Genomic DNA, 17938 nt, shown 5'->3' on the forward strand with positions numbered 1-17938 from the left:
GTGTAATTTTGCGTTTGAAGTCGTCTGTTTATTCCAGACATGAATTGCAAGTCACTGAAAGCTGTTGCATGGATGCTGTCCATGACAGGCTGAGCAGGTTAGGTGGAAGCTTTTAAGGTCTAAACAGGAGAAACTAGATGAACAGTGTCCCTTTATTTCACAGTAATTAGTAAAATTACACACTATTTGTGCTTCCTGACCATTTAAACATTTATATTTCAGAAAAAGTGAATTATAAAGTAGCCAATGAACGAGTAGGTTTATTTGTCATTAGATCAGAATGATTTCCTGCACAGCTGTAACGATGCAGATGCCGTTAAAGCCAGTATCTGCAGCAATCTAAAGCATCGCATTTACACTCAGTGCATTTATCAAGACACATCACATCTTTTCTTCTGAGAGTTTTAACCTTGTTAAACCAGAATTCACAGGCAGCACGACGTGCTCTTTCCTGTGATGCCATTATCTCCGATGTTCAGCTTTTTCCATTAAGGCTCAACATCCATAAATCCATTTAGGATGCATAAAAATAGCTCTTTATAACTTTGTGCCTCGCTATCATCAGTTCTCATTATCAGTTTTCCTTCCGTGTCGGATTTAATCCGGTGACAGATGTCTGCACATCCGTGGTAAAACCAAACTGTTAATTCAGTCTGTTCTGTTATCATGCGGCTTTGCTAAAATACAAATGTACACCCCAACGTTAAAATAGCCTGGCCAGGTTCCCCTCGTGCTGTCACAACACCTCGGATCCATCGAGGCGGGGACTCCTCGGATCGCTGAAGGTGTCCCGTGGTGTCGCTCGCCTTCGCTTTAGCAGCAGATCCTTTAGATCAGGGGTGGGGAACTCCAGGCCGCAGCTTTTAGATGTGTCCTTGATCCATCACAGCTGATTTAAATGAGCTCCTCAACATGTCTTGAAGTTCTCCAGAGGCCTGGTAATGAGCTAATCATTGGATTCAGGTGTGTTGACCCAGAGTGAGATCTAAAACCTGCAGGACTCCGGCCCTCGAGGCCTGGAGTTGGACACCCGTCTCAAAGTATCAGACAGTAGATCTCAGTAGGTCCTTGGTTGCTCCGAGATCTGAGAAATTTGGGGGCCAAGTCAACAATAGAGACTCTGAAACTATTTCTGAGAAATGTTTGCACGGTGGCACAATGAACACGGCTGCTGTTATCAGTTAATGTGGCTCCTGCAGTCGTGGTTAAGCAGGTGTGTCAGAGTTACATGAATGCTGAATGAATCCCATCGAAGGCAAATTTGTCTTTACATGGTCAGGACAACATCAAGTTTCAGCTTGATGTTTCTGAGTGGCCGTTACAGTCCTGTGCAAAAGTTTTGAGCCAGCTGTTATTTCTCTGGATTTTGTTTGAAGGTTTATTGAGACCTGAGCAAACCTACCTGGAAACACAGGTACGATCAGCTGAAGGTGCATCTCTCCTGTCAGGTCTCTGCTGGATTGTCTTCCTGTTTAAGTAAATGCGTTTCAGAAGATGTTTAGGCCTTGCACATTATTCATTTTCATCTTCAGATTTTTTTAAGGAACCGCTGCACGCCAGTGTCGGGATGTGCCGAATTCTTAGCTAACAGCTCCGTGGGAATCACCTGTTTGGGGCAAAAATACTATTTTATGTCAGACTGTGTTATCTTTGGCATTTTTTATCGATCCAGTTAAAGAAATTGGAATCAGTGATGTGTTTTTGTGACAGCCTGCTAGTAATAAAGTGTTTTTAAAATCTTTACTTTAAAAAGCTGAAAATGAGTCAATGTTCAAAGGAAACCTTAAAAGAGCTCCGGAAAGCTGGAAAATTGTTTCTCAAGACAAATTAAAAAACTCAAAGGAAGCAAAATATAAAGAAATGAGGGGCGGCTCAATACTTTTGCACAGTATTGTACATGTGCTTCATATGTAATTCCATTATTTTTAATCTTGTGCTCTCACGAGGACAGATTATAATTAAATGCCTGAATAACATTATCCATGTACAGGAAACAGTACCTGCTGTTACAGGTAAATCTGCACATTCGAAGTGTTTGGAGTGTTTATCTGCTCAGAGATTGGATCAGAGGGCGCAGCAGCAGCTATACGAGAGCTAGCTAACAGTGCTGAGAGGACCCGTCACTGGCTGTGGGTGAAAAGGGCTGACATCACTTGGGCAGCTATGGCAGTCAGCGAACCGCGAGAGAAAAGAAAATATTTGCTCTTCTTCCCTTTTCTGGGAGGCAGTGAGGAGGTAGAGTGTACAGCCTGATCCGGCGGGGAGGTGTGGCCCCCCTCCAGCTCTCCTGTCGTGTCCCTTTTGTCTTACTCCTCTCTTTCACCTTTTCTATCCCTTTGAAGAAGTGAGGCTCCATAAATGTTAAAGAGGTAAGTATTATCTCTCAGTTGAAGTGAATAGATAGAAAATAAACTGTAGAAAACTAAAAGAAGAAGTGAAATAACAAGTCAACATAAACCAGAGACACTCCGGGGCCTGATCAGCCCTGGCAGGGCCTCCTTGGATGAGGGTGTCTGGTGATAACGGCCGAAACACCCGATGAATCCAAGGTCCACTGCTGACGATGTGTCCCAAACCTTAATATGATAACCTAGATCAGATCTCTAATCCCCCAAAAATGGGAGATTGGCCTGGGTAAAAGACAGAAAGCTGAGGCACGCACTGATGTGTGCTGCTGGTAAAGTTTCTGGGCTGCCTTTCCTCATAACAGCCTCAAGATGCTCGCCATTTAACGCAATGCACAATCAGGGACTGCAACATCTAGTGCTTTTACTGAATCACCAAAGAATAGAATATAACTTGTGGTGAGAACATGAAGTAGCAGATGGTCACAGTCAAGTGACCGGTTAAGATTCCCGTCGTGATGAAAGTCTGTTCGCCGGTCGTGTTTTCGTAGGTTAGACATTTGCAAAGCTAATGTTTCAGTGGGGCGAATGTTTCGTGCCTGCGGCGCATGTTATCGTCGGGTCTTCAGCGGGAGCCTGTCACCATAGCAACCAGGAAAACTCAGTTTCTGTATTTGAACCCAAACCGTGAACTTTCATTACTCAAACCTGCCCATCCATCCCGAGCAGATTTACTAAGTAAAGGTAAACTGTGTGATGCTGTGTGTGGGATTCGCACTTTTTAACTCTAACTTCATGTTACCTTATATGCAGCAGAGCCTATTTGTTGTATAAAATTAAATTCGAGCACAGAAATGTTACAGGACAGTGAGGAAGCTGATGCAAACACACCCGTGTCCCTGAAAGTCTTCTGCCATGTGTTTAGTGATGACATCATCCTCAGCCTCCGAATTCGGGGTTTTACTGAATGTGCTTACTTACCAGAAGCACAAGAATCGATTTGTAAAAGCAACGAAGAGGCCGTGGAGATCGATTGAACGAAAACAGGTCTGAATAAAACCCCCGCAGACACAGTAAGACATAAACTGCAAGCAAATGATTCAGCAGAGCAAGTTTTTCTCAAGGACCTCTCTCCGCTTGGCTCCAGTCACTGGCCTGTCTCCCAGATCCTGCCTGAACATGCTCCATCACAGGGACATCATTACTCCAGCGATGAGTGCTGCATTGTTTTCACCAGACCTCAGGCGGGCAGTCAGGCTGGAGAGCCTGAATTTTCTCATCACCTCAGAGATTCTTTTTCCTGCTGCTCTCAGACGGCTCTCAGAGCTATTTGGCTCCAGGTGGCCTATAATGTGACTCGGGAGTGACTCCCATCCAGCCGCTCCGCCGTGTAGGCCTGATTGCTGAGAGCCAAAGAGAGGAACGGGCCCCTCTCGGGGTATCCCGTCCCTGCAGAGGAGCGCTCGGGCTGCGGAGAGGTCGCCGCCTTCATCGCAGACACATGCTGGATATGAAGAATCTTGTCTGGTGGCAAATCATCGAGTAGTAAAGCTGGATGAGCGAGGGTTCAGCGGGCAGCGGAGCGTGTCGCTCACCGTGTGATCGGGGCACGCTGCCACATTTGTTGGCGTTTTTCTGGCAGGCGCTGTTTCAGGACCTGGGAAAAGAATGGTAGGACCCGCTGGGGGGGGGGCAGTTTCAGCTGGTGGCCTTCGTGGTCAATCACACGTGCCCTTCTGATGGTTTTTAAAAGGCACCTCCTCCCTGTAATATCGCAGGCCCGACTCTGTGCGGCGTCTGTGGAGCTGAACTCACACAAATGTGTTTTTCAGAGTTTTGATGTTTTGCGTCTGCAGACGAGGACCTGAGTACAGATCCAAGTTCAGGCTCAGGTTTTAAGAACCTCCTGTTTTTGTGGATCGATTTTAGATTTAGAATAACAGGAAAAACAACAACGTTGTTGCGCGTTGTGTCCAGTCACACAACAGTGTTGTTGTTGCTGCACGGCTGCAGCGGCGTGCAGCTATCAGCGACGTGTTTTCAGGTGGGTCGCCCACATGCATTATATCGGTGTACCAGGTCATCGTCTTTCAGTGCGTCAGTAACCGCCCGCTTTGTGCGCCACAGTTGTCACGTTGCTGCTTTGTCCTTTTTTGGGGGGGTTCTTGTGTTCCTATTGGCCGACACACTCACTCATATTCTGAGCTTCCTGTCATAGCAGACAGCTCGCTCCGGTCCTGTCAAACGTTTCGCTTCAGGCCGGCTGCTCGGCTCGCTGTTGGGTTTAAGCTCCGGCTCCGCCATGTTGGATGCAGAGTCTGCAGGGCGGCTCTGACTGGAACCAGTCCAGGAGATGGTGTCTAATGGTTGTGGTGTTTTACATACTGGTACACAAAGGCTGACGTGTGCCTGGAACGGCACGTGGTGCAGTTCATGGGTGCAGCTGTCGGATGTTAGAGGAGGACTTTTCATACTTTGCGCCTCACCTCTGCCCCGCTGCTGTGGCTCGTGGGCAGCACCCGGCCCACTGTGTCAGTGCTCTGAAAGCGTGGCATCAAACAACACTGCATACACCATTTTCACTCATGCACTCAGCTGCTCCTCTGATCGTGCTGACTGCACACACCACGCTTGGCCTGAATTCCTCTTTGGGTTTCTTTCATGTAACTGTGTTTCTGTGCGTCTCCTGGTTTGTTGCCGCCCGGTTTGTGTCACAGAGTAAATATTTATATTCTTTAAAATGTTATTATCGATTATATTTTATAATTATTTAGCAGGAGAATGCAAATCTGCAGTAGTGATATACATTTAGTCTAGTTTCCTCTTACCTGTCACCTGTGCGCCACACTGATCTGAGTTTGCACCTCCAACAGCTCCTGACGTCAGAGCGCACCGAGCTGTGTTTTCAAATCGGCCTCTGTTTATTTGGTTTTTGCCTTTTCCACCGTTTGCTCCACCCAGGCTTTGAGTTTCATGGATAAATGTTTTATGATTGCTTCAGCCTTGGTGCTACTTAAGGACGCACTCCTGCAGACACTGATTGTAAGAGCTCAAGTCGAAAGCACAATGCACTCTCACTGACCGACGAGTAAAATCACTTTGGATGATGTAACACTGTGCACTGTCCATACAGTACACACACACACACACACACACGTTGGGTATTCATATCTTGTGGGGACAGCCCTTATCCTAACCAGGGATTGTAGCATCTCGTCCTTTTATTACATATAAAGATGAAAGCTCTGGATCTCCATGGTTGGTTTGTTCTGTTCTTTGTGTGTCTGAGCTACTTTTTTACAGCACTTTAGTCAACCTGTTTTTAAAAGTGCTTATAAATAAATTGATTGATTGATCTCTTCTTTGCTGGCGGGGTTGGGGGGTTCTTGGCTTTGTGCGGCGGGTCCGTCAGCGCAGAGTCGCTCATGAGGCTCGCTCCGCGCTCCCTGTTGCTCTGATTTTGTGGGATTCCAGCTGAGGAAACGAGGCCGCGTGCAGCGCTGCTGCTGCTATGTTTAGAGCCGAGGCCAGACAGCTCGGGACAGAGATGGCAGAGCAGGACGGCGGATCGCTGACCGGCCAGCTGGCTGCCTGCTTGGCTCAGATGAAGGCTGATTGGCTGGATGGATGGCTCGATCATTGGCTTACATTTTGGCTGGTGATGTGACTTGATGGCGAGCTACCTGCTTCATAAAGTGTCTGATTGGCTGGCTGGGTGACTTGTTGATGTGTCGGCAGCCTGAGCCCTCCACGTAAGCGCTGGCACGCAGCGCATCATGTTCAGAATAAGGTCAGCGCTGTTCTCTGCCACACGGGCGAGCACAAGACTGTGACATCACAGCTCCACCGCTGCGAGGGGATTATCCCCACACCCCACCCTCTCCCATCAAAACTAGGTCAGGTGCCCAGTCTTCAGTGCTTATGGGCACCAGTGATCGATAATTCAGCGCACACACACACACACACAGAGCTGTACGTTTTCAATTTGGCGTTTTCACAGAAACTTTTCAAGTGTTCATTAAGTGAGATGGCGAGCAGCAGGGATTACCTGTTACCGTGGATAACTGGATTAAACGAGGAAGTATCCCCGCTGTCTCGGTGCCGCTGCTAATGCAGCACAAATATAAACACAGGCGTGTTTTTCAGAGTGACCCAGTGACCCCGGGGTCAGCCAGGAAGCATCTGTGTTGTTCAGTAAAGCCTCTAATGCAGACGGGCAGACTAATGAGTGCGATTGTCCTCTGCAGCCTGCTGGTGGAGGACCTCAGCGGGTATAAATGATGTTAGAGAAACACTTTGTGTCCTTGCTGCGGCACTCGGGCTCTGACTCATTTCTACTGAACACCCAAATCTTTAAAATGCCCCACAAATCATTTTATTATTGGAAAGACGGCTCTGCGCCGCTCCACACGTGTGACGTGAGGGGAGCAAGCGGTCGTCTCAGTGTACGGCCCAAATGCACATCGCAGGATCCAATGTCATCGAATGTCACAAGAACGAACAAGCGCGCAGTAAAATGATCAAAGAGAAAAGGAGGATGTCCATCACCTCTGAGATCCTGGTGACATTTCTTTGAGCAGCTCTGCGTCTCGTTGCTGGTTTATAAGCTGCGACTCAACGTTAGCAGCAAAGCGTCTGATAGGCCGGACAGATTCTCTCTGCCTGCGTGCGGCTTTCTGAGGTGTCGTGTTTTTGTGTTCGCTCTGTCAGCCGGATCTGAAAGAATATTTCATATTAATTAGAGTTTCTTTAAACTCGTGGCTGTGACAGTAATTACAGACTCCAAAGACGTTTCTCTTAACGCCGTCTCGTCCCGTTGGAGAGGAGCTTTCATTCGCACCGTCACCTGCAGAGTCTGTACGAGCGTAAAACACCAACGGGAACATTTTGTATCCCGACTTTTCCTCACTCCGAGTTTCATCTTTGCTTTAATTTTAATTACACTCAGTTTCACACAGGTGTGGTTTTTTCTATTCTTGGCTCTGAATGATGTCACAGGAGGGCGTCCTCATACAGTTCAGCACAGTTTACAAACCGTGAGGAGCAGCCAATCAGAAGAAAGTTGGCTTACAGGGAGGCTTATTTCAGATCAGATACATAAGGGTTGTTTGGGGCCGTGAATCATGCAAAGCTACTGTAGTGGAGCGACTCATTCCACTTTTTTAAATCCTCTTCCATCCTGTAGCAGGAAGCATCACTTGTGCCATTGTAGAGTTTCACCTTACAGTTTAAAGTGCTTTGAGCTTGTGATTTGGTGCTTTGTCAATAGAAAAGAATTGAAGTATCGGATCGATTACGTCAGACTTTTGTGAACACCCACTTGATGACCCCAGAGGATGAAGGTGAAGATTTTAAAAAGTTTCATTTTTGGCCGTATTTTATTTTCCATTACGGCTAAAGTGACTCTATGCAGACGATTCATGTTGTTTTCTGGAAATCAGCCCACACCTCAGATGTTCGGAGGAGATTTTATTGAAAGTATCATCCCAGAAATATTTGGGTATTTGTTTGGATGACGGACAGAGTGCAGAGTTTTTATTATTGAGATATTTTAATCTTATTTAGCTCCTTATTCTTGGAATAACCTTCAGAGCACATTGAAGCTGAATGCTTGCGTCTCCCTGCAGAGTGCAGAGCTCTCATAAAGACTTCTGTAAATGACAAGTTTTCACTGTGTCTTGTTTTTTACGTGTTCTTGTGTTTGATTTATTCTGCCTTGAAAAACGACGTTAGTCTGAAGGACTTCCTGGTTAAATGGGTCCAGATGTTGTGTTTGAAAAACGTGCTGCTCATAGGGGTCATGTGATTGTTGGGTTTTTCTCTGTATGTGTTATTGTAGGATCTACCGCACAATATGAAGCGCCTCGAGCGACTGTTGTTGTGATTTGGCGCTGTGTCAATAAAACTGAATTGAATAAAACATGAAATCGTCATCAGATGGCGGTCCGAGGTTTTCAGTTCTGATGTGTTTGACCTGTGAGCAGCCGAATCCTGTCGCCCCGTTGCCTTTGGGCGACAGCCATGGCCTGTGTCTGTTCTCTATCTGCAGACTGTCAGACTGGCTGATTATGAAAACAGAGAACAGCCTCCACTCTTCTTTTTTTTAAAGGTTTGCTAAAATCGAGATCAGCGCGTCTGAGCCCATCATCCCGTTCAGAGAGACGGTGGTTCGTCCTCCCAAAGTGGACATGGTGAACGAGGAGCTGGGCAAGCAGCAGAAAGTCGCCATCATTCATCAGGTGAGTCGCTGAGCTGGAGGCCAGGGTAGTGTATGAAATCTGTGATTCAGCTCTACTGTCTGCTGACGGAGTTTAAAAACGTTCAGCGTTGCTCTGAGGAGAAGAATCCGGAAGGAAAGGGGCGGATTTATCACATTTCCAGATAATCAGTGTTCTCGTGTGGCTGTTTCCAGGTCAAAGAAGAGGCCTCTCAGGGTCGATCGTCCGACACCCTACACCTGGACTCCAGCGGCCTCGTTACCCTCACCACCCCCAACAGGCTGGCCACAGTTGGCGTCAGGGCGATACCTCTGCCACAGGGTAAGACCCAGGCACGCAGCGAGCGCGCTGAGAGGCTGCGGGCGGGGCGTGTGCCACGTCTGAGGGCAAAAGTGTTTGTAGCTCTTGGTCTGTGAGAACGAGGACACGCGCTCTGAGTCAGGCATTTATTGTTTACATGGAAACCGCGAGAAGGTCAAACCCTGCCCACCTTTCCACCTCCACACCTGGTAACGATCTCCTGGTTCACTGTCAGGAAGTCGCCCGAACGTGCAGCTCTTTGTTTGAACCAAGAAAACAAAAGTCAGAAAACATTCAGTGAGCATCTTAAAGAGTGAACATCACTCCAGTGAACATCAACGATGGCAGATTTTCATCTCTTCATCAAACAAACAAAGAATGTAGAAACAGAGACTGTACGTAAAAGATGGACATGGGCTCCATGGCATTAGTGGTTGTTTTGTGGATGACATCACAGTCTTGGTTTATTAGAACGAGAAACTCGGGACACTTTGTGTTTACACTGTACGACTGTCTGTCAGCGAGTGGCCCCATCACGAGATCAAACCGGAACCGAGAACATAAACTCGTCTCAGCACATTTTAAACATTTATTTCATCTAGGAACTATTTTCTGTACCAAACCGCACCCACCGCCGGATCACAGGATGCGTGCTTGATGCTCGTGCATGTGACAGATCGCTGAGGTGAATGGTGTCTGTAAGCTAAATGCTAAGGTTAGCCAGCTGCATGCTGGGCAGTAGAAAGATGATCATTCCTGCATGAAACTTGGAAAATATGGGTGGAGTCACAGGCCTGAACGTAAACTCGCGATGCTTCAGAGTTTAGAAGTTTTGTTTCAGTGCCAGATTAATCCAAATAAGGCAGAACAGCCCGAGTGAAGCTAAACCATCACATGAAGATACGGCAGTAATGCGGCGGTTTCTTTCAGAGGCGACCCGTCTGCTGGAGAGCAGCTCGGAGGTGATTCGGACTCTGGAGCAGGTAAACATGTCGCTGAGGGAGGGGAAGAGTCTGGACATCAGCGTCAGGAGCCTGGAGGCCATTTCTGACCTGAAGGCCCAGCTGGAGAGCCTGCTGCAGGGGAGGAAGTGGAGGAACGCCGTGGAACGTATCTGGGCCTTCGGGCCTCGCAGGTCAGACTCGAGCGTCTTTCTGATTCTGCTTCTTTGTTTATTTGCATCTGATGGTGTCTGCGAGCTTCTTGCATTAACACTTGTGGTCGTGCATCTCAGCACTTCCCTTTCTAATGTTCTTTCTGCTGGATGCAGGTTCTGAAGACTTGAGTCGTGCGAGTTTTTCCTCGTTTTCTCTGTTAGATGCATTCATGAGAATAAGGCAGAGCTGAACTCCTCAGGGCTTCATGAACACAAACAAAGAGGTGCAGCACCACGGAGACTTCCTCACTGTCGATGTCCGTGTCTCCAGGTACGGTCCGAACATCCTGCTGAACAGCGTGGAGGGATACCAGCGGCCGTCGGTGTGGCAGTGTCTGAGCCGCGGAGACAAAGCCAGCGAAGCTACGGCGCTGCGAGATTTTGACAACAGCGTCGTCAGCGGCTTCCAGCTGGCGGCTCTGTCGGGGCCCATGTGCGAGGAGCCCCTGATGGGAGTTTGCTTCTCTGTGGAGAGGTGGGACGTCCAGTCCGCTGCCCCGCCGCAACACCAGGACTCCGTAGAAGAGGACTCCACGCGCCACGAGGCTACGGCGGAAAATAACGTGGAAGGAAGCGGCGAGACGTCTGCACGGGCGGAGGGCGCAGCAGCGGGGCAGAGCCACGCCAGACGCAGGCCAGAGGTCGCCGCCTCCTCCGACTGCTACGGGCCAGTCTCCGGTCAGCTGATCGCTGCTGTGAAGGAGGCCTGCCGGCACGCCTTCCAGGCTCAGCCGCAGAGACTCATGGCCGCCATGTACACCTGTGAGATCATGGCCACCGCGGACGTGCTGGGTAAGAGAGCGCTGCTGCACGCCGTCGTCGCACAAACACGTCGTAGTTTTGCTGCGTTGTTTGGTGTGCTGGTCTCTGCCGATTGGTGCAAACATCCATTCGCATTAACGACACACTTACAGGAAATGCGCTGCTGCAGGAATCCGTCGTCTGCTCTTCCGTGTATTCCTGCAGACGCATGTTTAACTTCCCGCACAGACTGTAGCAGCAGGAGGACATTAGGACCTTAAGGTCCGCTGAGCCGTCTCCCACCAGTGTCGTTTCCAGTCACGTTATCCATGACTGTACCCCTCACTCACACACACACACACTCACTCACTCACACTCACTCACTCACTCACTCACTCACACTCACTCACTCACTCACTCACACTCACTCACTCACTCACTCACACTCACTCACTCACTCACTCACTCACACACTCACTCACTCACTCACTCACTCACTCACACTCACTCACTCACTCACTCACTCACACTCACACACTCACTCACTCACACACACTCACTCACTCACACACACTCACTCACTCACACACACACACTCACTCACTCACACACTCACTCACTCACTCACTCACTCACTCACTCACTCACACTCACTCACTCACTCACTCACACTCACACTCACACACTCACTCACTCACTCACTCACTCACACTCACTCACACTCACTCACTCACACTCACTCACTCACTCACTCACACTCACACTCACACTCACTCACTCACTCACACTCACACACACTCACTCACACTCACTCACTCTCACTCACTCACACTCACACTCACTCACACTCACACTCACTCACTCACTCACTCACTCACACTCTCACACTCACACTCACACTCACTCACTCACTCACACTCACACACACTCACTCACTCTCACTCACTCACTCACTCACTCACACTCACTCACACACACTCACTCACTCACTCACTCACTCACACACACACTCACACTCACTCACTCACTCACTCACACACTCACTCACTCACACACTCACTCACTCACTCACTCACTCTCACACACACTCACTCACTCACTCACTCACTCACTCACTCTCTCTCTCACACACACTCACTCACTCACTCACTCACACACTCACACACTCACACACTCTCACACACTCACTCACTCTCACACACTCACTCACACACTCACTCACACACTCACTCACTCACTCTCACACACACACACTCACTCACTCACTCACTCACTCACTCACACACACACACACTCACTCACTCACTCACTCTCACACACACACACTCACTCACTCACTCTCACACACTCACTCACTCACTCTCACACACTCACTCACTCACTCTCACACACACACTCACTCACTCACTCACACTCACTCACTCACACTCACTCACTCACTCACTCACTCACTCACTCTCACACACTCACTCACTCACTCTCACACACACACTCACTCACTCTCACACACACACTCACTCACTCACTCACACTCACTCACTCACACTCACTCACTCACTCACACACTCACTCACTCACTCACTCTCACACTCACTCACTCACTCACTCACTCTCTCACACACACTCACACACACTCACTCACTCACACTCTCACTCACTCACTCACTCTCACACTCACTCACTCACTCACACACTCACTCACACACACTCACTCACACACTCACACACTCACTCACACACACACTCTCACTCTCACACACACACACTCTCACACACACACACACACACACACACACACTCACACACACTCTCTCTCTCTCTCTCACACACACACACACACACACACACACACACACACACACACACACACACACACACACCCTCGTTTTCAGGGTGAGATGTCCTGTAAATGTCACAGTTTGTAATTTCAGCCTGCACAGCTCAGGGTTGACTAATGCTCCATCGCACTCGCTAAGTTGTTGTCCTCTGAAAGTCATTAAGATGAAAATGAGGCTTGAAACGGCGTTTACTGTGTTGGTAAACAATATCTGCAGGTCTGTTAGGATCCGCCGCAGCGGAGAAGCGCTCCGTCAGCCGAATCAGCGCCGCGGCGGCAGAGCGAGGCGCCTGGTTGATTAAGAAGCACAGAGACCTCTGCTGAATCACGGCTCAGTCTCTGTATCGGTTGTTTTTCTGTATTTATTCGTACTGATTTATGACGTTTGTGTTGAACTGGACTCGGTCTCTGTTCCAGGTCTTGGACTCGGTCCTTGCGGCGAGTCTGCCGAGTGTCCTGACTGCTGCGTTTCTTCCTCCAGGTCGTGTTTACGGGGTACTCGGGAAGCGAGAAGGCCGAGTCCTCCACGAAGAGATGAAGGAAGGGACGGACATGTTCACCATCAAGGCCGTGCTGCCTGTGGCTGAGAGCTTTGGGTTTGCAGACGAGATCCGCAAGAGGACGAGTGGATTGGCCAGTCCGCAGCTGGTGTTCAGCCACTGGGAGGTGAGGAGACTTTGCCTGTCCGCCCTCTGCAGCAGTGGGCGAGGGCCTCTTTGAGGTGGATGCTGACACAGGTGGTGTAGCTGCAGACCTCTTGGAGCATTTTTAATGTGATTATCTGACCACTAACATGGACACGGAGCGGCTCAATGAGGACGTATGCAGACACGTGTCCACGCGTGATTGGATCGTCCGAGCCACAGGTCGATGGCAGGTGTGATCGAGGCCGCGCGCTCGCAGATCAGTCTGCCTGAGCTCGTTATGTGGAGCTGCGGGTCAGCGAGGCCATCTGGTTAACGAGACGGCTGCCGAGGGGGAGCTGGAGTCAAAGCCGCGATAGACGGCGTGCGCGTTAGGCCGTCATACCGGCCGCTTGGCTGGCTCGAGCAGACACGCGTATCAGCGTCCTGCGGGCCATATGCTCCGTGTCGGGCGGGATTATGGGTCAAGTTGTCTGTGAAGAGGAAGAGACGAGTCGGCGTGCTGCAGAGCGATCTCGCTTTGTTTTTAATGCTTCGCTATTTATTAAGAGCGCGCCGATCAGGTGCAGGAAAACTCACAGAAGATGTTTTATAATAATGAGGCCGTTAATCCGCCGCGGTTAATGACTGCGCTCTGCTCCTCCAGTCTTTATATTTCACATTAGTTTGATTTTCTCTGCTTTACCGGGAGTTACACCGAGGTTAGTGTAGAGAACCAGCTGTGAACACCTCAATAAATAAAATATGATATAAAACTTCCTACTGTGTGTGTACAGCAGAGGCGTGTGGGTCGTCCTTCAGCTCCAGCCTGGTGCTGCACTGTGGCATCTTTGCTTTCTGCCGCGGACGGCGGGTAGTTTGTTGGATCCCTGGCGTACTTCGGGTGGTGCCTCCTCTCCTGCAGGAGCGCGGGCATGCTCCTGCATGCAGATGACGTGTAAATTTTGTTGAGCCATCCAGGGAGACGGTGCTTCCCAGATATTTAATGTGTGAATGTTTGGAAGCTGAGTGATGTGACCTCAGGCTGATTATCGGGCGAACAGCCTGACCTGCGAGGCTGCAGGTCAGGCTGCAGACACTGGCTTCTTAAAGGAGGACTGCCGGCGCTTTGTCCTGGCAGTGAGGCGACAAAGGTCAAAGAAGGACCGTCGACAGTGCAGATTTAATGCATCTATGAATCGGCTGAGGTGAGGCAGGTGTTGGTGGTTGGAGCCTGGTCCTGCGTCCTGGTTTGATGTCTTTTAAAATAAAAGATCAGTGTCCCGTCCAAACATCAGTGTTGAAACCACATGTAGCTGCGCACACACGCACACACACACACACACACACACACACACACACACACGTCCAGCAGCCTCATTGTCTCGCTGCCTTTTGTCTTCACCTCATTAAAAGTTGTCTGTCTGATCTCATTTCTGTGCAGACGCGTCCTCACAAAGACCCCACCCCCCCAGCTTCAGGACCGTCCCGCTGCTCAGTGCCGATGTCAGCATTCCTCTGACAGCCGTTTGATATGACCGGGATATCGGATTTACATATGAATGAGCGGCGAGGCGGAGAGGTGATTGTCAGCGTGGCGTTGTTGTGTAACTGGAAGGTTTAGTGGCTCCTGTGGGGACGTTTACATTAGATTTCCATCAGAATGGAGCTTTTGTCGAGCTGCGCGCCGGAGAATTGTGCGAGCGAGTCGCGTATTGATCGGCCGAGACATCTGTCTGCCGCTACATGTGTGCGTCTGCGTGTGTGCGACACATTGTTGGTTTTTGGAGGCCTGATAAAACTCAGAGCCTGACTGTAGCTAATAAATAAGCTACAGTCTACAGCTACTGCTCACAAATAATAAATGCAGATTTTAACTGATGACAAACTGCAGACGACGCTCGGGGGGTCAGAAAAATCGATGTCAGTTATCACTTTGTAATCTCAAGGTTAAAGGTCAAAACCCGGCCAAATCACCACGGTAACTGATGCTGACCACATAACCACCTGGAGCAGGTCATGTTTTGGTTTCAAATCGCCACGTTTCTGCAGATTTCCGCTCTGCTGCCTGAGAACGTGTTTCGTTCATGAAGCCCGTTGAACCGATTGTTTCCAACATGGATTCAGTATAAGCCAGGTGCATTTGTGAGGTGTTTGTTGCTGACAATATGACCTTTGACCTCACCTATGGTCCCGAGGCTCGGTTAGTGACCGAAACAACGAGGTCGTGGCAGGGAGCGTGTGAAGCCTCTGCTCTTAGAGCTGCTGCGGCAGTTTTCACGAGTGATTCCTTCAGTTTTCTGACGCTGCAGTCGTGTTTTTATCTTCTTCATCTTTTCCTGCACGTTGACGTTGCCGCCTGCTTTCGGTAACTTCCCGCTGAACTTCGTTCGACCAACGGGGGCTCTGAAAAGGCCGAAGCATTCGTGGAATCGCCCACGGCGGCGGTCTCGGTGATGTTCCTGATGTGTTTGTGAGACAAAATGTGACACAGCAGGAAAAAAAGCTGCGCATGAAAACTGTGTTTCTACACAGAGACGATTAGTCGTCCATCTGTTAGCGTGCGCCGTCCTCGCTTCTCTATGACGTCACTTTAGTTTGTGTTTGAACTTTTCTGCCTTTTGTGTCGTTTCCACGCGAACGATCAGCCGAAACGAGCTTAACGTCTTCCTGCGTCTGAGACTCCACCGGCTTAATTGACTGTTGCAGGACGCCTCGTCCCTCGCCGCCCCCTCCTGCTGCGTCCCTTTGTGCTCCGGCATATGCTGCTCACGTGTGGTGTGCGCTGCCTCCTGCAAGCCGCCCGTTGTTGTAGCTCGCTCACTACCATCTGCCCCAGTGTAACCAGAGCCAGGTGCCCCAGTGTACTGGTGCTACTGTAGCTGTGTGTGTGTGTGTGTGTGTGTGTGTGTGCACGCTAACAGTCCTTTCAGTGCAGAAGGAGCTGCTGCCGTCTTTATGAAACTAATAATCCAAATGTCGCTCAGTGGATCAACAGTTTTTGTTTCATTGATTATATCATTTAAGACGTCATTTGATATTTCAGACTATCAGCTGACTGAGGCGAGTCAGGAATGTTAGCTGGAGTCGCATCCCGAGAAGTCTCACAGCATTTAGATGGAAGCAGGAGGAAACGTCCTGGCGGGACTTTGAGGATCATCACGCCGCGTCTTTTTGTCTGTGACTTAACATTTCAGCTCACTGTGGTTGTACTGGGAAGCCACGCTTTCTGTTCGCAGCTCAACTAAACCTCAAAGTCAGCTCACACGGCCTGTTAACCCAGGCTCTGTGCACGCTCACATGAAAACCTGCTGGCTCCTCCCACCTCACAGGTGTTATCCGTGGTTGGTGGAGATCAATAAAAATATAGAACAACAGCAAAAGTTGAGACGAGAGCAGGAAGCTGTTCGTTTTACCGCCCGGTGCGCCGTCAGCACCGCCGTTTCACTCGACAGCTGAGACGCTGCGATGCGCCGAACTCCTGACATTCAGGTCCAACCCCCCCAGCCCGGTCCACGTCCTCGCCGCGTGCCTGTAGATTTAATTCCAGCAGATATTAGGATTAGGAGTTATTTTTGTGACGTTTATCCAAAAACCATAAGCTGCCCCAGACCAGGTGACAAGTTACCATGGTGACGGAAACGGTTGCAGAGCCGTCCCTCTGGCTTCGCGTCTCGTGTGATTATTATTTGGTTGGTTTATGTTTTTATGATACTGTAGATGTTGGTACGCAGCTCTGTGGTTTGTGTTCAGATGAAGACACTGATCCCGTCTGTGTCCGTCGTCTGTGTCCCAGGTGATCAGCAGCGATCCTTACTGGGTTCCCACCACCGAGGAAGAATACCTGCACTTCGGCGAGAAGGCCGACTCTGAAAACCAGGCCTTGAAATACATGAACGCCGTCCGCCGCCGCAAAGGGCTGTACGTGGAGGAGAAGATAGTGGAGCACGCCGAGAAACAGAGGACGCTCGGCAAGAACAAATAGAGGAAACCCGGACGCCTCCTCGGGAGACGGCGGCGCCGCTGACATCGAGCGCAGCACCGTCACCGACGACACTGAAACTGCAGGGTTTCCTGTCATTTTTAGTTTTTGTGATAACTTGGAGTGAATAATGTGTCCACACTGAGGATGAAATACATCGATGACAAAGTCTGTTATATTTTTAAAACAGATTGTTTTGTTTTCAGGTAAAAGTTCATCCGTGCACAGATACTGACCAATCACATGGCAGCATTCAGTAATGAATAAATGAGTGTTTCAATCGCACCGCGTCATTCTCTGCTTCACTAATTTACTCGTAATAATTCATTGGTACGACATCTGTATGGACTCGGCACCAACCAATCAGGCGCTGCAGGAGTGAGTCCTGAAAGCTGAAGCCGAGTCGGCTCGGGTGTTTCTGTGCACGCCGCGCTCATGCGTGCCGAAACAGAAGTGCTGCTGAGCATCATCAATCTCAGGAGCTCGGTGGAGGTGTCGTTAGAGCGTGTTGGTGTGTTTACCGGGCACGCCAGCTGACATAACATCCGCCCTCTCATCCAAATATGGTCACTGGTGGTTCCATAAAAGCCAACATGGGGTTGATGTCTGTCTTTTATATACAGTCTATAGACCGTGGCTGCTTCTACCTCGCATCATGTGCACAACTGTAAAACTCGCGAGGTGACATTTAGTACAATTATTAATGAACTTGAAACCACGCAGCTGTCCGATTACA

The 17938-nt window shown here is 49.4% G+C and overlaps 1 protein-coding gene across 2 annotated transcripts in view; it reads left to right on the plus strand.

Annotated features, from left to right (window-relative positions):
• efl1 (elongation factor like GTPase 1) overlaps positions 1-17487 on the plus strand; it is a 73969-nt gene extending 56482 nt beyond the window's left edge. For both annotated transcript variants that reach the window (XM_082540133.1, XM_082540134.1), the window contains exons 17-22: positions 8455-8584; positions 8758-8884; positions 9794-9998; positions 10291-10811; positions 13079-13263; positions 17017-17487. In XM_082540133.1, the coding sequence (XP_082396259.1) occupies positions 8455-8584; positions 8758-8884; positions 9794-9998; positions 10291-10811; positions 13079-13263; positions 17017-17205 (1357 nt within the window). In that variant the 3' untranslated portion in view covers positions 17206-17487. The remainder of the gene's footprint in view (positions 1-8454; positions 8585-8757; positions 8885-9793; positions 9999-10290; positions 10812-13078; positions 13264-17016) is intronic.
• Positions 17488-17938: the final 451 nt, after the last annotated feature.

Source organism: Aulonocara stuartgranti (genome assembly GCF_965226115.1).
Source record: "Aulonocara stuartgranti genome assembly, chromosome: 1".
Classification (NCBI taxonomy): domain Eukaryota; kingdom Metazoa; phylum Chordata; class Actinopteri; order Cichliformes; family Cichlidae; genus Aulonocara; species Aulonocara stuartgranti.